Source organism: Stegostoma tigrinum, chromosome 35, assembly GCF_030684315.1.
Source record: "Stegostoma tigrinum isolate sSteTig4 chromosome 35, sSteTig4.hap1, whole genome shotgun sequence".
NCBI classification, from domain to species: Eukaryota; Metazoa; Chordata; class Chondrichthyes; order Orectolobiformes; family Stegostomatidae; genus Stegostoma; species Stegostoma tigrinum.
This window is the reverse complement of record NC_081388.1, coordinates 15,504,461-15,528,908: the sequence shown is the minus strand read 5'-3', so window position 1 is coordinate 15,528,908 and position 24,448 is coordinate 15,504,461. Positions and strand designations below refer to the sequence as shown.

Sequence of the window (24,448 nt, the reverse complement as noted above, 5' to 3'; positions counted from 1 at the left end):
TGAGAATCTGTTTTGATTTGTGGACTGGTACAGCTCCGTCATTCATAGATGAAAATGTCATAGTTTATTATGACCTTGGTGATATTTAAAGCCATACATATAGGGCAAAGGCACCACATATACTCATTTGAAAGAGGGGACTCGCTTTCTACAGGATACATGAACATCAACTAGCCACAAAACGACATGACCCACTATCACTCGTATCCTTACATACAGATGAGGAAGGACACCACTTTGATTGGGACAACACATCCATCCTGGGACAAGCCAAACAGAGACACGCACGAGAATTCCTAGAAGCATGGCATTCCAACCGGAATTCCATCAACAAACACATTGACTTGGAGCCAATCTACCAGGCCCTGAGAAAAAGAACAGGAAATGACATCACCAACCCAAGGAAACCTAACCAGATAAATAGAAAGCGGGACATAACACCAGTGCTTCGTCGGAGGCTCACTGATGATGTTACCTAGAATGATGATGAAACGTCTGAAAACGAACCTTCCAGCTCAGCGAGCAAACTTACATCCAGAACCTCAACCTGAGCTACAAATCTTCTCAAAACTCGCTATCTTCAGTGTGGGTTTAGATAAAAGCAAGATCATGATGGTTGTCGAGGTGAGGAAATGGTGGAAGGAACTGCAACGCTTTCCCAGGAAAAGGTACCCAGTTTTGGTACGAACAGTTCCCAGGTGCATTTCAGGACACTAGTCCTTGTGGATGGAAACTCAACACTGCCGTCAAAACAGAGTCAGAAGCAGGCCATTTGGCCCCTCAAACCTGCTCCACCATTTAATTAGGTCAAGGTCGATCTGCTTGTGTTTCAAATTTCACGTTCCCCCCTGAAAACACTACAGAGAACAGAATATTTTTAAGATGAAGGTACAATCATTGACACAGTTCAAGAATATTCTAAGGCAGAGCATTCCAGAATTGCAACAATTCTCAAGGGAAAATAAAATTCTCCTCAGCCAAAAAGGTGACCCTTAAATTTTAAAGCTCTGCCCACTGGAAACATCCTCTCCAAGTCACAGAATCCCTGCAGTGTGGAGGTAGGCTATTTGGCCCATTGAGTCCACACTGACCCTTTGAAGAGTATCTGGGCCAGACCCGACCCTCAGCCCTATCCCTGCATTTCCAATGGCTGAACCAACCAGCCTGCTTATCCCTGAAAACTACTTTGTATGCCTCGCTCTGCCTGAGCACCCTAAGATCTGTATGTCCTTGTTTGCTATGATCTGCCTGTACTGCTTGCCAAACAAATATTTTCAGTGTACTTAGGTACATGTACCTATGATAAATCAAATTAAATCAAATACAATGGCATGACAAGGTGTGGAGTTGGATGAACACAGCAGACCAAGCAGCATCATAGGAGCAGGAAGGCTGACGTTTCAGGCCTAGACCCTCCCTTCATCTAGGCCTGAAACATCAACTTTCCTGCTCCTCTGATGCTGCTTGGCCTAATGTGTTCATCCAGCTCTACACTTTGTTATCTCGGATTCTCCAGCATCTGCAGTTCCTCTTATCTCAAATACAATGGGCAATTTGGCATGGCCAAACCACCTAATCTGCAGGAGGAAACCCATGTGGACACAGGTAAAACATGCAAACCCCTTACAGACAGCTCCCCCAGCAGTGGAATCAAACCCAGGTCCCTGGCACTCTGAGGCAGCAGTGCTAACCGCTGAGCCACTCTGAGTCCAGCTTGTCAAGGATTTTTGAGATTCTGTGTACTTCAATCAAATCACTGCCTCACTTTACTAAATTCTAGCAGCAACAAGTCCAACCCATCTAAACTTTGCTCATAAGACGACCCACTTGTTCCAGCTTTCAATCCAGCAAATCTCTTTTGAAGTACCTCCAATGCATGTGACCTCAATCAGAGAGGTCTGTGGCCTCAGAATGCCAGGAGCTAACTCCATCCCATGGACCAGCTCTCAGTAGGAATGAGAGTGAGCCTGTATAGCCAATGTTTATGTAGGACTCTTACATCCAACAAAGGTTCCCTTGCCTTACCTGATCTCAAGTCACATCTGCATCACACAAGTAGTGGGCAATGACCATCTCCAAAAGGATAATTTAACCATGCCACCTCAATATTACCATCCACATCCAACCTGGTGGTTAACATTGATCAGAAACTGAACTGGACTAGCCACATGAATACTATTGCCTACAGGAACAGGATAGAGGCTAGGAATCCTTCAGTGAATCCTTCACCTCCTGACTCACCAAAGTCTGTCCACTATCTACAAGGCACAAGTCAGGAGGGTGATGGAATACCCCCCACTTGCCTGGATGAGTGCAGCCCCAACAATACTCAATGTGCTTGACACCATCCAGGACAAAGCAGGCCTCGATTGATTGGCATCACATCCACAAACATCCACTCCCTCCGCCACCAACGCTCAGGAGCAGCAGTGTGTACCATCTACAGGATGCACTGCGGAAATTCACCAAAGATCCCCACACAGCACCTTCCAAATTAACAACCACTTCCAACTAGAAGGACGACAGCCGCAGATACATGGGAACAGCACCCCCTGCAAGTTCCCCTCCAAGGCCACTCACCATCCTGACTTGGAAATATATTACTGTTCCTTCACTGTCACTGGGTCAGAATCCTTGAATTCTCCCCCTAATGGCATTGTGGGTCAGCCTATGTGATGGCGACTCACCACCACCTTCTCAAGGGGCAACAATGGACGGGCAATAAATGCTGGGCTCAGCCAGCAACACCCACATCCTGGTACATTAACTTGTTGAAAAAAATTGTCTAAAATTTTCTAACCAAAAGTTGCACTTGATTTCGGGCAGGGCGGAGATCACCTCATGCAAAAGTCGATATAGCAGAGCACTAATCAAGGCTTTCCAGATCTGTTCTCCTCCGAACCCTGCAAAACCCACTCACATTCCACATTGGTAGTCAGCTGATGATGACATTAAAAACACAGAAACTTGGAGCAGGCCATTCGGCCTTCCAAACCTAGCCCATAATTCAATCAGATCTTGGCTGGTTCTCTATCTCACTTGCCGCTTTCTCCCTATATCCTTAGAATCCTTTAAAAATCTAAAAAAAGTCTATCTTTTTCTGAATTAGACTCAATGATTTGGCCTTCAATGGTTGTGAATTCATCATTCTCTGACTGAAAAAAAATCTGTCCTCATCTCAATCCTAAACGGCCTTCTACGATTACAATGAAAAGGCTTCTGAGAAATAATTATTACACTATTCTGTCCACATCAGATCAGAGGATCCCTAATGAGGCCATTGAGCCCACAGAGTCTGCACCAACCCTCCGAAAAGCATCCCATTCAGACCCACACCCAACCCTGTCCCCTATCCTCATATTAACCATGGCCAATCCACCGAACCTGCATATCTTTGGATTGGGGAAGGATAGGAGAGGCTGGGATCATTTTCACTGGAGCATGGGAGACTGAGAAGTAACGTTACAGAGATTTTTAAAATCATGAAGGGCATAGATAAGGTGAATAGCAGGTGTTTGTTCCCTCAGTTGGGGGATTTCATGACTGGGGGCATATTTTTAAGATGGGAGGGCAATTGTTTTACATAGTGAGTGTGGAATGAACTTCCAGAGGAAGTGGTGGATGCAGGTACAGTCACAAAAGTTTACAAGACATTTGGGTAAGTACATGAATAAGAAATGTTTGGAGGGATATGGGCCAAGCAGGTGGGCCTAGTTTAGTTTGGGATTATGGTCAGCACAGACTGGTTGGACCGAAAGGTCTGTTCATGTGCTGTCTGACTCTATGAAACCAGAACACCCAGAGGAAACCCCCACACAAACACAGGGAGAATGGGCAAACTCCACACAGACAGTTGTCCCAGGCTGGAATCGAACCCAGGTCACTGGTGTGGGTGAAGCAGCAGTGCTAACCACTGAGCCACCATGCTTTAGATACTGGTTTACATAAGATTCATCAATTTGAAAATTGGCTCAGGACCTCACAACTCCTATATAAACAAAAGCTCTCTTGCAGGAGCGTGTGTATCTAAGATAATGAATGGGCTGACACACAACGATCCAGCCCCACTTAGCATCCCTCAATAACCTGAGGCATCAGCGGGAGGCAAAAACTGAGCCGGGGGAAGATTTTCTCAGCGCACAGCACCTCAGCACACTCACCGAGAATGAGGGGATCATTTCTCATGGTGCGTGGAGGCATTTCTTCACTCCCTATCCATTCCCTACCCCCCACCCACCCCCACATAATTGACAGCGTGAGCTGGCGGTGGTGTCCTCCAGTTCACATGGGAAGCTGCTTTGGCAATTTGCATTTTTTTTAATGTAAAGCATGTTACCACCTCGATGGTGATGCTCAGTTTCATCCTGTCCTATGGCTGGCCAGGAATCTCGCCTGCCCTTAGCGCCCACTACTGGTGTCAGCGGGAAAAACCTGCAGTTCTCTACTTGTTTGGCCACACTATCAAGTCCTCAAGTTGGTCGAGCTCAGGGTTATTGACTCAGAGGCAGGGAAACTACCTCCTGCAACTCAAGGTGATGGGGTGGGGGGAAATGAGGTTTTCCACCAACCAGACTCCTCACGCCATCACATATCTGTGGTCTGTCATACAATATCACACTTGAAATGACCTAATATCCTCCATGTGTTAATGGACAGGGCACCATGCCAAGTGCTGTTCCTGACACACTGGAACATTTTACCTTTCGGCTAAATGGTTTCACCTTCACAGAAGAGACTTTGTCAACAAAATACATGGCATTGTCTTAGAATCAATACTCTCCATGTTGCCCCAGGCCTTGTGTGTTGGGTCCTCACCTGGTCATTATTGCCTGGGTCACTCGAAGAGAACAGGCCTCTGGATTGACAAAGATAGGCTTCGCTGATGTGCCACTCAGGGTGGGAACTAAAGCTACCTTCCAGTTCTCCACCTTGGCACTAAACGTTCAACTCGGAATGCTCTCCGAACCCAGTCCAAGCAGGATTGAACCAATGGTGGGAATTGGAGTCTGGGCTTGACATTCCCCTTCTCTCTTTCTTGTTATCCCTTGCCAATTTCCGTTCATCATCGATGAGCTGTGGCCAATGCAGAGACCAGACTCGGCTCCTGCGTTTCTCGCTCTGTCTTTATCAAATGTTCCTGATCCTCCTCCTCAGTGTTTGGGCTCCCTCCATCGCCATAGCAACTGGACGAAGGTGAGGTGGTTGCGGTGGTGACTGATGACAGTTGCCTTCTCAGGGCCATGGCTGGCATCGCTATCAGGCCCAACTTTTGGGGGACGGTTAAGGATTCAGGAGGGGGAGCTCTGTCCGTCGCCGTGTCCCGGTGGGGAGAGTCCGGGCTGTGGGAGCCGCACATACCATTCTTCCTGAGGGGAGGTCGGAGTTTCGCCTCGAGATCCTCTTGCACCGTCTGGTCATTGAGCAGCTTCACCAGGAAGTTGATGTACTTCATGGCCAGCCTCAGGATCTCGTTCTTGCTGAGCTTTTTGTCGGGGGGGTGGGTCGGGATGAGCTTGCGTAGATCTGAGAAGGCCCCGTTGACATTCTGCTGTCTCCAGCGCTCTCGGCTGTTGGTGAACATTCGACGCACCACTTTCTGAGGAGGCCCTGAAAGGTTTTGGAAGAGAAACGCAGACCAGTCTGTCAGTCAGAAGAGAAAAACAGCACAGCATCCAGACAGGATTTGCCCCAAGGAGTCTACCTCAATTCTTGCAAAGGGGTAATCCGGTAAGTCCCACTTCCTGCTTCGTCCCCTATCTCCCTGCAGTTTCCATCCCCTATTCAAGTATCCATTCAATTCTCTTCTGAAGGCATGAAAAGAGGCAGGTAGACGGAGTCAGGCAGCAGACCAGTGAATGGTGGAGCAAGCTCGAGGGGCTGAATGGCCTCTCCTATCCCTTTGCACCTGCCCAGCTATCAGGTAGCTCTTCTGAAATCCTAACCACTGTTTACAGTGCGGGGCAGAAAGAAGCTCTGACCTAGTGGTATCATCACTAGTCAATTAATCCAGAAACCCAGACAATGTTCTCCAGGGACCCAGGTTCATGACAAAATGGCGTAATTTGAATTCAATAAAAATATGGAATTAAGCGTTTAATGACAACCATGGAACAATTTCTTTAGGCAAAAGAAAATGTCCTTTAGAGAAGAAAATCTATCCTTTCCTGGTCTGGCCGACATGTGATTCCAGACTCTCTCTTTAACAGCTCTCTGGGCAATTAGGGATGGGTAAAAATACTGGGCTCAACAATGCCACACACTTCCCATGAACGAATATAAAAGAAAAACAGAAACATTTTCCCTCTCTCTGTCTCCCCTTAAACCTGTTCTGTCACAGGAGGTGATGGCTTAGTGCTGTTATCGTGAGGTTACGAAATTGAGAAGCTCAGCTAATGTGGTGAGGAACCAGGTTCAAATCCTGCCACAGCAGACGGTGGAATTTGAATTCAAAAAGAAAGTCTGGAATTAAGAATCCCCTGATGACCATGAGACCATTGCTGATTGTCAAGGAGAACCCAGTTGGCTCGCTAATGTCCTTCAGGGGAGGGAATGTGCCATCATTCTTACCTGGTCCATGCTACATGTGACTCCAGACCCATAACAATATGGTTGACTCTCAACAACTCTCTAAAATGGCGTAGCAAAGCTCTCAGTTCAAAGGTAACTGGGGGACAGCTAGTGACTGAATTTAAAAAAAAACTCTTGACTATTGATCCTTTAGCCATTGGTAACACCCAGAAGTGTTATTACAGAAACGGTACAGGTAGTTTTCCCACTGCCAAATCACCCAAATGCTTTACACCCTTCTCCAAAACCACTAATCACCCAGGATTCCAATGAATGAATTTACCTGCAAAATCCAACAGGGGCAGTGTAACAGCACCAAACTTGAGACAGAGGGGAGGGAATGAAGTCAAAAAGGAGTTGGAGGAGAAATGAGACACTCCACCCCACTTGCTCCTTAGTCCTTTTTGTTGTTTCTGCAACTTGAAACTCCCAGCCAAAGCACTTAACCAGGGTCAAATTAAACAAACTTCTTCAGCTACGCATCAATTAGTCAAGATAGGGTGATGGGAACTGCCGAGGCTATTCATCTGCACTAAGCAATGTACATATGAGATGGTTCTATTAATTTACTTCAGCTATTTTCTAATCAACTTGTTCAGAGATATTATTACACACCTCTGGAGCAAGTGAGACTGGAACCTGGTCCTCCTGTCTCAAAGGTAGGGGCACTACCACTGTACCACAAAACCCTCACTTCCTCTTTACTTACTCCCTCCATGATGGGAAACACCTTTATCAAAGCCCTTCACCAACTCTAAGTCCCAGGTTGAAGGACGCAGGTCTAAATTAGGCTTCAACTTGTGGTTTTGTTGGCAAAGTCTTGTGCAAGCATTGTCCCCAACCAGATGCCTTCCTCCCTAACTCAACGCTAACCCAGTCCCCTGTCTCACCTAACATTCGGCTCCAAGCTCCACCATTGTACATGAAGGCCTAAAGCAGCCCTGAACCTGGGCCTGAACTGAGCTGTTGGTACCGCTACTGGGGCAGTTACTGCACAAAGCAGACCAGACAGGATTTGCCCCAAGGAGTCTACCTCAGTTCCTGCAAAGGGGCAAGGCAGCAAGGGCAGTGGGGGGTTTGATGGGGGGTGGTGCATGGTGGAGGGGCAGTGTGGAATGGACCCGTGCAATCTGATGAGGACTGTCCAGTTGACAAGTGTCCAGTTGTGGTCTCCCATTTACAGGGAAGATATTATGAAGCTGGAGGGGGTTCAGAAGACATTTACCAGGATGTTGTCGGAAACGGAAGGTTTGAATTATAAGGCGAGGCTGTATAGGCTGGGACTTTTTTTCAGTGGAGTGTAGGAGGCTGACAGGGTGATCTTATCGAGGTTTATAAAATCATGAGGGGCTTGGATAAGGTGAATGGCAGCTATCTTTTCCCTAGGGTATGGGATTTCAAGACTAAAGAGCATTTTTTAAGATGAAAGGAGGAAGATTTTAAAAAGGCATGAGGGGTAATTTGTTCATACAGAAAGTGGTTTGTGTGTGGAATGAACAAGTGGTGGATGTGGGTACAGTCACAACGTTTAAAAGACATTTGGATATGTTCATAAATAGGAATGGTTTGGAGGGATAGGAGCCAAGGGTGGGCAGGTGGGACGAGTTTAGTTTGGGAATATGGTTGGCATGGACTGGTTGGACTGAAAGGTCTGTTTCTGTGATGTACGACTCTATATAACCATTGTCGATTCCTGGACATTTAGATATGAGCCTCCCCACCCTCCAACAACAGTCCATCAGGTAGGGGCCTACTTCCAACCTGGAATATGAGCACATGCCCCCTGTATTGAATGGTGAGGTCTATCCGGTTGTGAACTGCATGTATCTTCACTGGGATCCCTTGCCACTATCATTCACAGCAGGCAGAGCTTCAGGGACTATCTCAATGTCTTGGTGGGGCTGCTGCACCACTAGCTCTCAATAAAGCCCAGCCCAAGAAGGTCACTACATGCATGCTCAAGTAGACAGGAGCAGCACCTACCATCATGCACCTCCATTTCATAATGGCTTGAAAGCCTTCTCTTGATCCTGTTAGCTGGGAACATGCTGAAAGTGCTGGCTGCTCCAATATATGCACTAGAATCAAAACAGAAGAGATTATGAGACCTTTCTCCAATCACAGAAACATTCACTTCCTCCGCCCACTAATACCTAGCCGGAGCAGTGTGTTCCACCTATAAGCTGTACTGCAGCAATTCACCAAGGCTCCTATGACAGCACCTTCCAAACCTATGACCTTTACCACCTAAAAGGACATGCAGCAGAGACATGGGAACACCACCACCTACAATGTCCCTCCGAGTCACACACCATTCCCAAATGGAGCTACACTGATACTGTTCCCTCATTGTCGCTGGGTGAAAATCCTGGGTCTCCCCAGGTAAGGTACCCCCACCACAATCTGACAGCTCGTCATGACCTCCTCCGGGTCACTTAAGGATGGGAGGGAAAGGCTGACCCAGCACATCCACACCGCGTAAACAAATCTTTTGCCAAAAAGTAATGTTCTGGTAGAAAGTTAGCCACAAACTCAGCAAACGGCAGTGAAGGCTAGTCCCAGCTCTGCTTCTCTTGGTCTCATGTGGTTACACTGAACAAGTCAGCAAGAACCATCACTATGTGATTGTTTGCTCTCCACCCTCTGTTGGCAACTCACTTGCATAAATCATCTTAGCGCTGTGCATTTTAGTTTTCATTTAATTAAAAAGAGTAATCCTTGAGTTTTGGCCGCAGGCTCCACAGAGAAAAGATTAGTGTCTTAGTGGGCCAACCAGCCTCTGTTCCTTTCATATAATGTTATATTCTGCCTTTACCAATCATTTGTTATGTTGGTACAGAAGTAGCTTCAGGCTGAGTTGTTGGTGGGGGGAGCAATGTCAGTGAAGACCCAATATTTTGTGTGATTGAATTGTGGAAATGATGATTGTAAGAGACAGCAACAGGAATGGGCTGTCAGACCTCTCCAGTCTACTCTGCGGTTCAGCTGATGGCAACAAATCTGTTATCTCGGCTCCTCCTTCATGCATCAACTCCATTTCCTGCTACGGGATCAGTGGTTGACATTGCTGCCTCAGGCTTGCTGCAATGCTTCAGCAGCGCCAACTGGGAGGATGGCATTTCATTTTCCGCTTGGGAACCCTGCAGCCTTTAGGACTGAATGTCGCGTTCAATCATTTTAGGGTGCGATTCCATCCTTCCCTGTTCTTGACCCACCCCCACATCCCTGGCCCTGTCATGACATGGTCTGCTTTCAGCACTGCCAACCCATTTCCATCAACTCATGGTCCCCATGATCAGCTTCTCTTCCTCCTTGGCTTATCACCAACCATCGCTTTGTTGCCTAACTTTATTTCTCTCCCTTAGAGCTACATGTCCACCTATCCTCCCCCCCCCCCCCAAAGCATATCTACCACCCATATACTATCAGTTCTAAAGAAGGGCCACTGGACTCGAAATGTTAACTCTGCTTTCCCTTCGCAGATGCTACCAGACCTGCTGAGTTTCTCCAGCACTTTATGATACAGATTTCCAGCACCTGTAGTTTGAAGTTTTATTTTGGGATAAATGGATGGATGATCGATGGCACGGACTCACTCCCTTCAATGAGACACATGCAAATGATCTTATGTACTTTCGCTTCACATCAAAGCCAATATCTTGCAAAGCGAGCAGCCCATTTGAGTAGAGTAACAGATCTACCCCCCACCCCCATGTCAGGAAAAGTAGCAAAACGGGATAATAAGGCTGTTCTATTTATTTGCTGCAAGTTCAATGTAATTTGTTTCAACTAATTGATGAAGGCAGTGAATTTAACACGTCCCCAAGTATAAATGCTATCAGCTCGAGCACGTCATGATCTTTCAAACAATTTCTATAAATGGAGATTTTTTTAATCAATCTTGGAACATGGTCATCACTTGCTGGACTAGCGTTTATTGTCCATCCCTTGTTGCCCTTGAGAATGTGCTGGTCAGCTGGTTTCTTGAACTGCTGCAGTCCACATGCTGTACGTTGACCTTTAGGAAGGGAATTCCAGGGTTTTGATCCAGTTATAGTGCAGGAACGGCAATATATTTCCAAGCCAGGGCGATGAATGGCTTGGACAAGAATTTGCAGGGGGTGATGTTCCCATGTACCTGCTGCCCTTGTCCTTTGAAATGGCAGAGGTGGGGCTTATGCCATTCAAGCAGACAGCTTTGTACTGGATGATGTCTTGAGTGTTGCTGGGTCTGCACTTATCCAGGCAGGTGGGGAGTATTCCATCACACTCCTGACTTGTGCCTTGAAGGTGATAAACAGGCTTGCGGACACAGGAGGTGAGTCACTCCATGCAAGATTCCTAACCTTTAACACATTAGACACAGCCTTTATGTGGCTGATCCAGTTCAGTTCTGGTCAATGGTGTCCCCCAGGATATTGATGGTCTCACAGCTGGCCTCAGAATGCCTTTGCTATGGTAGGGTAAAAATCCATCAGCATTTCCCAACTGGAAAGTGCATGTGCAGAGACTGTAGAACCAAGCTGCACAGACAGAGGCCATTCAGCCCCATTATGCCTGTGCTTGCTCCCTGAGCGCATGATCCAACATCTCTCACTCCTCACCCATTCTCTATTGCCCCAAAGCAGTCTTCCTTTACAACTATTTATCCAATTCCATTTTCAAAGTTCATTTGGAATTAAAACAGAAGACATTTGGACAGGTACATATGAAGAGGAAAGGTTTAGAGGGAAATGGGCCAAACGCAGGGAAATGAGACGAGTTCAGTTTGGGAAACTTGGTCTGCATGGACGAGTTGGACCAAAGGGTCTGTTTCCATGCCATTTGACTCTATGAATCTGTTCCTGTGACCCTGCCAGACACTGCACTACAAAACTGTAACAGCTCCCTGTGTAAAGACATTTCTCCCTGTTTTTGTTATTGCATTTTGTGACAGGAACAAACTTAGTCCCTGAAATGAAGGTTGCCCACAGGTTCATAGTTCCTTGAAAATGGAGTCACAGGTAGACAGGGAGGTGAAGAAGGCGTTTGGTACGCTCGCCTTTATTGGTCAGTGCCCTGAGTGTAGGAGTTGGGAGGTATGTTGTTGCTGTAGAGGACATTAGTTTGGCTACTTTTGGAGAACTGCATACAATTCTGGTCTCCCTTCTGTAGGAAGGATGTGGTGAAACTAGAAAGGGATCAAAAATGATTGACAAGGATGTTGCCAGGGTTGGAGGTTTTGAGCTACAGGGAGAGGCTGAATAGTCTGGGGCTTTTTCCCTGGAGGGGTGACCTTATTGTGGTTTATAAAATCATGAGGGGGCATGGTTAGGATGACTAGGCAAGGCCTTTTTCCTGAGGTAGGGGAGCCCAAAACCAGAAGGCATAGGTTTAAGGTGAGAGGGGAAAGATTTAAAAAGGGTTCTAAGGGGCAACATTTTCACACAGATAGTGGGGTGTACATGGAATGAGCTGCCAGAAGAACTGGTGGAGGCTGGTACAATGACAACATTTAAAAGGATACAGGAAGGCTTCAGAGGGATATGGGCTAAATGCTGGCAAATGAGATTAGATTTATATAGGATATCTGGTCGGCATGGTCGAATTGGACCGAAGGCTCTATTTCCGTGCTGTATATCTCTATGACTCTAAATAACTGGCTATTTCAGCTTGCACTGGACGAATATCCTTTTTGAGAGAGAGAGAGAGAGAAAGAGAGAGAGAGGTTTGAAAGAGAAAGTCTCCAGATTGAGACTGACTGCCTACTGCTGTATTTCTTCTCCAAGTGGTATGCACAGCCTGTCGTTGAAAAAACAATACCGATCCTCTATCCAAGACAAGATTGACTTTAAATTCAATTTGCATTGCTCCCTGCTGTTACGATAATAGACCATGCCATGCCATGTGTGAGAAACAATTAATAGTATCAAAAAAATATCTATGGGTTCCTCTTCATACCACGTTTAAATCAAATCCAAATGACATGTATTACCTCGCTAATATATGGCACCGTATGCATCCTCTACATTTAATGAGTGAATTTAAAACCCCAATAGTTTCTATGTTGGGCCAAATATTCCTTCCATTAACTTATCATTTTATATCCCTTTCTTCGTTTTGTTCATCTGTTCTCCCTCTTCTGCTAGGTTTAGTTTCATCCTCTACCCTGCATCTCCCTCACTTTGCATCTTCTCTATCGTGCGTGTTTCATTTCCTAATATCTCCTACACCTGCTCCCCCACTTTTCCTCATCGGTCTCCGCTGCTCTTGCCAATTTTCCACCTCTTCCTTTACCCTCTGCCTGAACCTCCCCTCACCCCCTCGCACTCCTCCATATTCCCTCTTTTTTTTAAAAAAAAGGCAAAGCCGAGCTCTCTGCTAGTTTCGCCGGCGATTTCAGCATTCTCGCCACCCTTCGGGCTCCTGCTCCGGCTTCTGTCTTCTCGGCTCACAGCCAAGAATAAATAAAGCCAATTTAACAACAACTCCGACAAAAGAAAGAGACTGGAGTTGATGCATGCTGTGTTATCGATTCCAACCTGGCATCTTGCAATCCCCAATCTAACAGATGTCCCTGTATGCCTGTGGTAACGTCAGTGCCTCTCTGACACTGACTAAATGGAGCTGCAGTGCACGTCTAGTGTCTGGGTCACCCCGGTGCCTGCGCCAGGTTTTCCCAGTTCCTTCGAATTTATGTCAACTGAGCCTTCAAATGTAGCAAATAAAACCGTGCCTGCTTTAAGAATCATTTCACACCGCATCCAACATCAGAAAGTACAGTTCAAACCCAATAATTTTAAAAAAATCACTCCCTCAGCCTGAACAGTGACCACACTTTCCCGCATTTCCGTGGTGGAACAGCAATACTAGGAAATGAATATTCTGGCCGCGCTGAAGCATTATGCAAAGCGAGTTCCATCATTTGCAAGTTTTACTGTGCTTTTTAAAAAATTTTCTTCTGCGTTTACCACCATTTGTACATTTCTATGCTGCAGCTGAGGTGTCCTTATAATTTTTTAAATAAAAATAAAGCTTCCTATAATTTACATGATTGCCCACATCATGGAAGAATATTGCAATTAACCTGCAGAAGAACACCACTTCAAGTAAATGATTAAATTATAGTTGAGGAAAGACAGTGAGGATGATAATACACGTTGCTATGGTGACTCTGCATCTTTATCAGAACAGGGCGCAGGCTACGCTTCCTCATTCTTGCCCCCTCATTAAGTCCTTTATTGACTGCAAACTTTGAGAGAGAGGCAGACAAAATACTAAGTCTGTTCTCAATATTCCGAGGTTCTTACTTTCATCCAGGCCTCACTGTAGCCTTGGATAGTAGGATCTACGTTTACAGAAGCTGTTCCCCGAGCCCACCATCATCCTTTTACCCCCAAAAATGTTTTATTCATTTTGAATTAAAAATTACAATAAAGTACAATAAACTTGTCTCCAGACAACATGTTCCACTGCTGACTGCTGCCACTGTAAGGGTATCAGGATCCTGGAGCAGCCTTGCGACGATGTCACTGAGCTGCACATGCCTCTGAATAAATAGTACAGCGTGGATGCAGTCAGTCTGCCCTTTACCAGACTATACCGCACTAAGCTAGAACACTCTAGAATGAGAGGGAACCTGACTGTAGTGCACTTGGTCATGAACACACAAGGATAGCATATGCGTTACCTAATGTAATCACAAATCAGAGCCTGACATACTGATAATGCCCTCGATATCAAGAGGTCAGATTGTCTTCTTCGAGATGGCTCAGTGGTTAGCACTGCAGCCTCACAGCACCAGGGACCCGGGTTCAATTCCAGCCTCGGGCGACTGTCTGTGTGGAGTTTGCACATTCTCCCCGTGTCTGCGTGGGTTTCCTCCGGGTGCTCCGGTTTTCTCCCACAGTCCAAAGATGTGCAGGTTAGGCGGATTGGCCATGCTGAATTGCCGGAAGTGTTCAGGGGTTTGTGGGTAACAGGGGAATGGGTGTGGGTGGGATGCTGCAAGGGGCGGTGTGGACTTCTTGGGCTGAAGGGCCCGTTTCCACATTGTAGGGAATCTAATCTAAAAATGGTCATTACCTGGCACATTCGTGGTCTGAATGTTATTTGCCACTTGTCAGGCATGTTTGAATATTGTCCAGGCCTTGCTGTAATTGGATATGGGCTGCTCTAGTATCTCAGGAATTGCAAATGGTGCTGAACAACCAATCAATGGTGAGTATTCCCACTTCTGACCTTATGCTGGAGGGAAGGTCATTGATGAAGAAACTGAAGATGGTTGGGTCTCGGACACAACCTGAGGAACTCCTGTAGAGATGTCCTCGAACTGAGATGATGGAATTCCAACAACCAGGACCATCTTTTGTACGGGGTATGACTCCAACCAGCACAGAGTTTGCTCTCAATTCCCATTTACTCCAGCTTTTCTGAATTATTCTCTGCTCACTGAATCTTTCACTAGGAAGTGATTTTGAATAAACAGCCTCTGCTGCAGTTTTGACCAGGGGCTTTGTCAGCTGTAGTTTGCAGAGACTTTTTAAAATTAAGCAGATACTATTGCATAAATATACTGCGCTTGATTGGCTGGAAGTATTTATCCAATGTACTGTCCCCACCTCCAATTCATTGGCTGACACAGTGCTGTCAATACTCGCTTTGTATTTGTAGTTACAGTCACCCAATTTCTCAGCTTAGAGCATAAGAAATATGAGCAGGAGTAAGCCATCTGGCCCCTCGAGCCTACTCTGCCATTCAATCTAATCTGACATTCCATATATCTGCTGTCCTGCCCGTTCCCAATAACTCTTGATTCCCTGACTGATCAAGAATCTATCTCAGCCTTAAATACACACAAAGACTCTGCCCTCACAGCTCTCTGTGGTAAGGAGATCCAAAGACTCACAACCCTCTAAGAGAAGAAATTCCTCCTCATCTCGGTCTTCAATTAGTCTCTCTTTATTCTGAGACTTTGCCTGCTGGTCCCAGACTCTCTCATGAATGCATACTTTCTCTCTGCATTGACACTGTCAAGCGCGTCAAGAATCCCAACCTGTTTTAGCCTTTGCTAATAAGCAATCCCTCCAAACCAGTGATCATCCAAATAACCTTCTCTGAACTGTCTCCAATGAAATTATATCTTCCCTTAAATAAAGGGAGCAAAACTACTTACAGTGCTCCAGATGTGGTCTCACCAGCACTTGTATAGGTGCAGTAAGACTTCCCTACTCTTATATTCAAACCTCCTTGAAACCTCCATTAGCCTTCCTGATTACCTGCTGCCCCTGTGTGCTAACTTCCTGTGTTTGACATACAAATACCCCCACATCCTCTGTGTTGCAGCTTTCTTCATTTATATTTTCTGATTACTAGAAAATGAGATGTTTGCAGCAACAAAAAAGATTCTCAGACAGTCCCCGGGTCACCCATTAGCAACATGGCCTCTGACCTGCTTGGCAGAGGTTTTATCCGTGCAAGTTGATGAGTTGCAAAGTCTTCCTGCAGGGTGCACAAGACCATGAGACTCAGCCACTGCTCCAGTGCTGGTTGTTGGGCAAGGTTATAAAGGCCTGGGGAGAAAGGTGGGAACTTAGGGGAGAGGTATAGGTCAGCCCTGGTCTCTTTGAACACCCAGGCAGTTTCAAAGGGGCTGAATGGCCACCTCCTTCTATTCCTGTGAATTAGCAGCAGGGCCTGCAATAATCGCTCCCCCAAACCCCCACCCGACCAGACAGAATCGCGACACTTTCTGCTCATCATCTTCTAATGACAACTCAGCCGAAAAACCCAATTTGAGGTCGAGCTCGGGTGCAAGCTCCAAAACACATTGTCAGGCAAATAAGCATCCAAAGGGTCAAGACCTTCTACTCCATAAACATCTACGCAAATATATTAGCCCTGACACCTTGTTTCAGGCCAGAAAACCAGTTGATGAAGGACAATATTAGAGCTAACTTTATTTGGTGTTACGCTTATTTACAGATTGAAACATCACAAGCGTGTAACTCCTAACTCAACATCCTATAGTTTTAGCAAGGGTCTCAAGTGAAACCCCAACTAAAACCCTCCCCAGCTGAATATAACTGCATATAAGTCCTGGCAATTCTCAAAGTACCTATGGACATAATTTACAAAAACATAGACTGGAATTAAAATTAAGCTGCTACAGCTGAAGGATGGTGGTGATTATAAATTCATCGACTGCGTGATGTAATCCTGTCTGGACTCATGAAATGGGATATCTGCGTGGAGCAAGAAAAACTTCAAGCAGGCAGACAGAAAAGGAAGAGGTAAAAATAGATTGACAGTTCACTATTGTTTACCCACTCCCACTCCCCCTCCCCACCCCCGCCCATATGCAGGAAACCAACTCTTATAGACATCTTTGTGTTTCACTCCTCCAGAGATACACAAAGGACTGTATTAAAAAACAAACCACAGCCCTGGTCTATGTGTGCTAGTGGCCTGACACACTGGCATGTGGGCTAGTTTGCTGTGAAGTTGATAACATGTGGAGCTGGAGGAACACAGCAGGTCAGGCAGCATCAGAGGAGCAGGAAAGTTGCTGTTTCGGGTTGCGACCCTTCTTCAGGACTGGGAAGGGGGAAGGGAGCTCAGAAATAAACAGAAGGAAGGGGGTGGGGTTGTGGGAATATAGGTGGGATGGTGATAGGTGGATGCAGGGGAGGGGTTTGTGGATATTGGTCAGTGGGAAGGGTGGAGCGGATAGGTGAGAAGGAAGATGGACAGGTTGTGTCAGGTAAAGGAGGTGGGGATGAGAAGTAAGCCTGGACATGGGATGAAGCTGGGGGTAGGGAGGTTTTGAAGCTGGTGAACTCTATGTTGAGGCCATTGGGCTGTGAGCTCCTGAGGCAGAATATAAGGTGTTGTTCTTCCAGTTTACGTGTGACCTCATTGTGACATTGGAGGAGGCCCTGGATGGACATGTCACCAGGCAAGTGGGAGGGGGAGGTGAAACAGCTGGCAACTGGAAGGTGGTGTCGATTGGAGCATACAGAGCACAGTTGCTCCACAAATCGGTAACCGAGTCCGTGCTTGATCCTTCCATTAGAGAGGAGACATGTTTAAGAAGGGCCAAAGGTACCCCTGCACTGCAGTTGAGGAAGGGAGGAAGATTTTCTCCTGTTGTCAGTGTGACCACCCAAACACCTGCAAAAGAATCCAGGAAAGCAGAATTTTGGTCGACCTGCAAATAAGCCTAGATCTCAAACTGCTCAACTTCCAATGTCGATATTATGCATATATTGACTGCAATGTCCCAGTACTTATTTTCCACAGATGTTTTTATATATTACTTCATCTTTACCCCTAACCCCTGCTCCCTCCTCACCTCTTCGCCTGGCATTTTGGGGGCAGGAGGAAGGCTGCAGATGATATCAAACCTGCTGTGGTTCTAACTCATTCTCATTTTGATAACTATCACTTTTGTTTAATCAATTAGTTACAATTTTTCCTTTTCAAATGATTTGGGATGGAGAAAAGCATCCACAGGGGATGGACCCCTTCTAAATTAACCATTTTGTGGCCAGCCAAGGGACAGTGAATAAAGGGAGGGGAGGGTCAGTTCATCCCTCATCACCCTGGTATTTGACAATTTGAGGTAGCTCCACTAATATATAATTCTACTGATGTACTACTGACCAGCTTGTACTCAGCGGAGGTCATACACTCGCTCATTATTTCAAAAATACACAACACTGAAGTCTGACTGAAGAGAGGATCCCACCACACATACAGACTGAATCATTGCCGGTCTGAACAGCAAGATTCTGCATCCTCACTGAGCAAAGCTCATTCAATGTCAGAAGCACAACAGCAGAACATTTATCATTGAAATAACATTTATACAAAGTTTGGATAAAGGTTATTTAAGCTATCAGCCCAGTATACATCACAGGCTACATTTTAACTGTAGCTTTCACATTACTCCAAGGGTAGTCAATTTTGACAACTTTGCCAGTTGGGCACAGCATCTTACAATTGGCATGGTGAGAGGGTTTCAGGCTGATCTTCAAACCAGCGAGATCATCAAGCCAATGATGCCTAACTTACAGGTTTAACCTGATGCATTATAGAGAGAGCTGATCCACACCCCTGATTTCAACCTCTACCCTCTCCTGACCCGCGCTCCCTCTTCACCTCATGAGGAAGGCTGCAGATGATGTCTAAAATAGAAGCAGTCCCCTACCTCCCCCAATCTCAACCCCTCAGAGATCCCGCTACCTTCCACCAGTTTCCTCGATCTTAATCAATCACTTTTCAAAGTTAAGTCTGATACCAAAGGGAAAAGCTGCAGGATTCACCTTTAACAGATAAGACTGAAGCCTGTCTTTAGTCAATCACATATTTATTTACAGAGTGAAGCAATACAAGTGCGCATCTCCTAACTCAACTGCCCACTGTTTCAGTAAGTGCCTGGAGTTAAAGGCCAAAGATTACGAGGGATAAAGAATGAGAACAGCCAGGGTCTCTCTGAACATTGGCGCAGACTTGAGGGGACTGCTGTACTCCTAATTTGTAAATCTGCATGTTGCTATGTTATCTGGCATCGCTGACGTTCGACAAGCCTTTGCTGTCAGGTCAGTCCTCCTAGGGAGGGGAATGGAGCCCAAATGAACAAAGACATTTCTTCAAACCTGTAAGGAGCTTCCTCCCTTCCTTACTCTTCCCCAGGAAGCAGTGGAGGCTGGGTCATTGAATGTGTTCAATCACTGAGTCAGTTTGATAGACAAGGGCATCCAGGGTTATGGGGGGATCATATTGGACGGCTAGGCAGGGTCGAAGGGCTGAATGACCTAATCCTGTATTCCCCTGGCCTTCCTTCATTCCCAGCAAATTCAGCCAGTACACCCTTATTTTTTGCTACTAAATGGTACTGAGCTTGAGGGGAGTGGGAATCAGGGAGGCTGCTGTGAAAGACCTGACACAAAGACAGCAGAGTTCCTTTAAATGAAGTGGTGTGTCACTTTAAATAAGGGGAGCTGTGCTACTGCTTTAAACACAGTGGGACAGCCCAGTGGTTAGCACTGCTGCCGCGCAGGTTCGATCCCACCCGCAGGCGACTGCCTGTGTGGAGTTTGCACATTCTCCCTGTGTCTGCACGGGTTTCCTCCAGGTTCTCCGGTTTCCTCCCACAGTCCAAAGGTGTGCAGGTTGGGGTGAACTAGCCGGGCTAAGTTGCCCATAGTACCCAGGCTACGTGGATTAGCCATGGGAAATGTAGGGTTACAGGGATAGGGTAGTGGGTGGGTTCGGGTGGGACGCCCTTCAGGGGCTTGCTGGGCCGAAAGGCCTGCTTCTGCACTGTAAGGATTCTACGCCTAATGGCAGAATTCTAAAAGGAACAGAATGACCTGGGGATTCATGCGCATCGAAGATTGAAAGTGGCAGGATATACTGAGAGCGCGGTCAGTAAAGCAGATGGGATGGTGTCTCTGGATATAAAGGCACTGAGTACGAAACCAGCAAAGTTACACTCGCGTGTTTCGGAAGCTCTGGTCTGGCCCAGTCAGGCAGTTCCGTTCTAGCCACTGCACTCTCAGAAAGAGAACAGGAGATTTACTAGAATGGTTTCAGGGATGGTTTGGAAAGGCTGAAGAAGCTGTGTAAAATTATAACAGAGTTCAACAAGGCGGACAGATTAAAGGATGCAGACTTAAGGTTCGGGGCAATAAAGGGCGAATGTGAGGAAGAGCTTTTTGCCCAATAAGTGGAAATTATCACCCACAATGATCTTGGAAACAGCAGCAATGTTTCAGATGGAAGGTGGATGGACACTTGGCAGGGCCATGGGGATTGAGCTGGAGAAAGGGACTGACTGGGTTCCAGGGAGTCAGTACAGACTTAATAGGCTGAATGGCCTTCTTCTTTGCCGCGACATATCTAAAGCTTGAGTTTATCCTCCCCAGAACCACCCACATTTCGATTCTGGTGCTAGTTAATGTCCTTAGTTGGAGCATCATTTAACCAGCTGGGAACAACACAGAGATTCAAGTTCATTCAGTTTCCAATTGGGATGGGTTGGATATGAATCCTGATTAAGACACTGAGATAAATGTAAGGAGATAGACAGATGTTTAATTAGTAATGTGTTATTGGGTTATGGACAGCTGGCAGAGAGCTGAGATGAGATCAGCTATGATCATTCTGAATGTTGGGGCAGATTTGAGGGGCAGAATGGCTGACTCCTCCTCCTAGATCTTCTGATCTAGAGATCACTTGGCAGTGTTCTAAGTTACTGCCTCATGCATCTTCCAATTCATTGACCTTCCTGCTGGCTTCTATAAATCATACTATTTGTGAACTTATCAATTTCTAGGCTTCTGCTGGTGCATTAAACCAATTTATGGTTTTACAAACTCTGAAACATCCAACTCCCCCACTTCCTTATAAAGTGACTGCTCAATCCAATTCACTGAAGGAAATCCAGCAACGTTCACTGTCTCTGCAGCATAATAGTTGGTGACTGTGTGGAGTTAATACACGGCAATTATAACCCTCACTTTCCTGTTCAGTATCAGCTCCTGAGCTGGAATGTTGTGGTATTTAAATCCTACTCCAGAGGTTGGGAATTCAGTGAGGTACCTTGTGGGGGGTGGGGGGGGAACTAGGCTGAAGAGTGACGGGGAAGTAGTTACTTGTGGCCCAACCAATAACTACCTATCAACTAGCATCGCACTTAATAAACAAATAATCTGGTCATTTCTGAAGAAGGGTCTAGGCCTGAAACGTCAGCCTTCCTGCTCCTCTGATGCTGCTTGGTCTGCTCTGTTTATCCAACTCTACACCTTGTTATCTCTGGTCATTATCACATTACAGTTTTTGGGATCCTGCTGCACACACAATGCACTGCTGCATTTCCTACTTTACAACAATGCCCACCCTTCGAAAGTACTTTGGGGTGTCTCAGGGGTTGGGAAAGGGGCTGCCAATTCCCCTTGCCTCTGTGAAAAGTGGAGGCCGTCCAAGAATTGAACCCAGGCCCTTCTGGAAATTCCACTAAAAACTGTCCTAAAAACAAACTGCACACCCAACAATTCTGTCTGCTCCTTTCCACTTTAGTTTCTCTCTTTCTCTTTTGAAACCTTTGGTCTTTCTATTTTGATAAGCTCCACCACGAACACTGACCCTCTGCACTTCCTCATTCTTTGTAAACTCTTGAGCAGATAGTGCTGCACTTATAGCCGCCTTCATCCATACTCGGCTCATTCCAATTTCACCAAAGGACCTCCGTTTGACATTTCCTCGACATTTTCCCTTCTCCCAACCAATTGTAACCACCTCTAAAACTCAGGTACAGGGTCAGTAAAGTTGGCACTTGATTTTGTCTGATCAGATACGAAATGACGAAATGGAACAGGCCAGACTGGCTGAACAGTCTCCTCCTAATCCTTCATCTCCTCTTCCGTCTTTGGCAATTTCAAACACAGAAGTCTACATATTAATACTGGCATCACTTGAGGTTTGTTGCATTTTCCTTTTGTGAGGTTAGTGATGCCAACAAATCTCTGCCAAGTCGAAAGGAAATTACGTTTCAGGTCTCTCAAAAAGAAACCAACGAGGACGTGCTATGAATGTAAAAACAAAATTTGTAAAGAGTTATCTACAATTTTAGGTTGGATTGCAACTTTCTACTAGTCCCGATAATAGAAACTGTTGTGCCCATCTGCCGGTGGGTTGGTGCCAATGGTGAAATTGAATATTTAATGCCAAATGGTTCCACACTGATAATACAGTCACCCGGAAGGATGAATGGTTTTGGTGCCAGTTCTCCTGGGAAATAAACTGTGGTACTGAAGGCAAATTCTTGATCTGGGTTTGTAAGCAGATCGCAAAATTAAAAACTGCCCTTTCTACATACCCTGCCTGCACCACCTCTGATAGCTTGCCACCTATCCTGTTACTGGCTCTAGACAAAATGTCAACCTGAACTCCTTCTACACTACAGAACAATCCCTGTTTTTATTAAGGATACAATAGGATCTTATTGCGTTTGCAGTTTATCGTAAACATAACCACAGCACTGATTTCACACAATGACATTTCTCTGTGAGATGCAGAAACTGATGTGGGCCATTCAGTCCATCAAGTCTCAATTCAATATGATCATGGGTGACCTGATCATCATCAACTCCATTTTCTTGCCCCTAAAGGACGTGAATGACCTCTTCCTAGAATCTGTACAGAGAGAAACAGGCCATTCAGCCCACCAAGTCCATACCAACCGTTTGAAGAGCATATTCACCCTGTCCCTGTAATCCTGCATTTCCCCTGGCTAACCCACTTAACATACACATCCCTGGATACCAGGAGCAATTTAGAATGGCCAATCCAGGTAATGTGCACATCTTTGAGCAGTGGGGAAAACCCACACAGACTCGGGGAGAATGTGCAAAATTCCACATAGACAGATGCCCAAGAGTGGAATCGAACCCAGGTTCCTGGCACTATGAGGCAGCAGTGCTAACCACTGAGCCACCATACTTTCCACATGGTGTCTCAGTTTCCACAGAAGGCTCTGTTGGAGATGCTCTCTGGGACAAAGTATTTGCCTTCTGACAGAAAGAAATAATTGACCTCAGTACCTATACCCTTCGGAAAAGGTGGTCTTTAGAATTCTCTTCCCCAGAGAGTGGTGGAAGTCGGATCATTGAATACATTCAAGACTGAGATACAGATATGTGATAAGGACTGGACAACGGAGGTCTCAGTTCAATTCGGCATGATATTGTTGAATTGTGAAGCAGGATCAAGGGGTCAAATGGCCTGGTTGTGCACCGATTTCCTTTCTAACACAAGCATTGATCCTTTACTGGAAAATGTGTGGAAGTGGAGACTGGAGTTTGAGAGATTGCTATCGCTTGGCTGTGGTGGGCAAGTGTTTTAGTTTTGGACTAGGTAATCTGGCAGAGGATGAAAAACCTTCTGGCTCCCAAAGGAAGTGAATCCAGTAGGTTTTGTGGAATCTGGAGCAGCAGGAGGCCATTCAGCCCTTTGAAGCTGCTCCACCATTCCATAAAATTGTGACTGATTGGATTGTCACCTCAAACCCACATTCCCTGGTAACATTTCAACAGAGAGCTTGCTTAACAAGAAACAACGTACTAAATATTCAAGGACTCAGCTTCCATCATCTTTTCAGGAAGAGAATTCCAAACATTTGCAGGATCCCTTCACTGGGGTAGCAGGCCATTCAGCCCATCAAGTCCACATTGACCCTCTGAAGAGCAGCCCAGCACCTCCCACCCCCACCCTGTAACCCTGCACTTCCCAGGGCTAACCTACCTAGCCAACACATCCCTGGACACTATGCCTGATTTAGCATGGCCAATCTGCCCTGACATGCACATCTTTGGACTGTGGGAGGAAACCAGAGCACTCGGAGGAAACCCACGCAGACACGGGGAGAATGTGCAAACTCCACACAGACAGTCACCTGAGGGTGGGATCAAACCCAGGTCTATGGCCCTGTGGGGCAGCAATGTTAACTACTGAGCCACCGTGCTGCCCTTCCCTCATAAAACAACACCCCTCCTCATTCTGCAGAATCCCCAACCTGATGACAGCAAGCTGAATATTCACTCTCAGTCCCCTGGCCCTTGTCCACCTCAGGCTCACTGTCCTGGCCTTTATCACAATGATCAAACTACTAACCCACATCTACTCGACTTGGGGAACGGGTAATTGTAATGATTGTACAGGTGGATCCTATTGATTATGAGATTTCTGATGGGGTGCTGTTAACCCTGGGCCAATCAGGGAGCCCTGGCTGACAGATATAACCAGGAGAGTCTCCTCAGTCTAGGGACTGGACTCTGAGCTGGCTGGCTGATCACAGCCCATGTGCAGCAGACATATAAATAACGAGTGACCCAGTTAC

General features: G+C 46.1%; 1 protein-coding gene across 1 annotated transcript in view; it reads right to left on the bottom strand.

Moving 5' to 3' along the window:
- Positions 1 to 1,431: 1,431 nt before the first annotated feature.
- The window catches only part of LOC125447565 (protein lyl-1-like), a 36,779-nt gene continuing 13,762 nt past the window's right edge, over positions 1,432 to 24,448 (bottom strand). Inside the window, exons 3-4 of the mRNA XM_048522063.2 lie at positions 8,551 to 8,645; positions 1,432 to 5,607 (exon numbers count right to left, since the gene is read on the bottom strand). Of these exons, the coding sequence (XP_048378020.1) occupies positions 5,063 to 5,607; positions 8,551 to 8,645 (640 nt within the window). The 3' untranslated portion in view covers positions 1,432 to 5,062. The remainder of the gene's footprint in view (positions 5,608 to 8,550; positions 8,646 to 24,448) is intronic.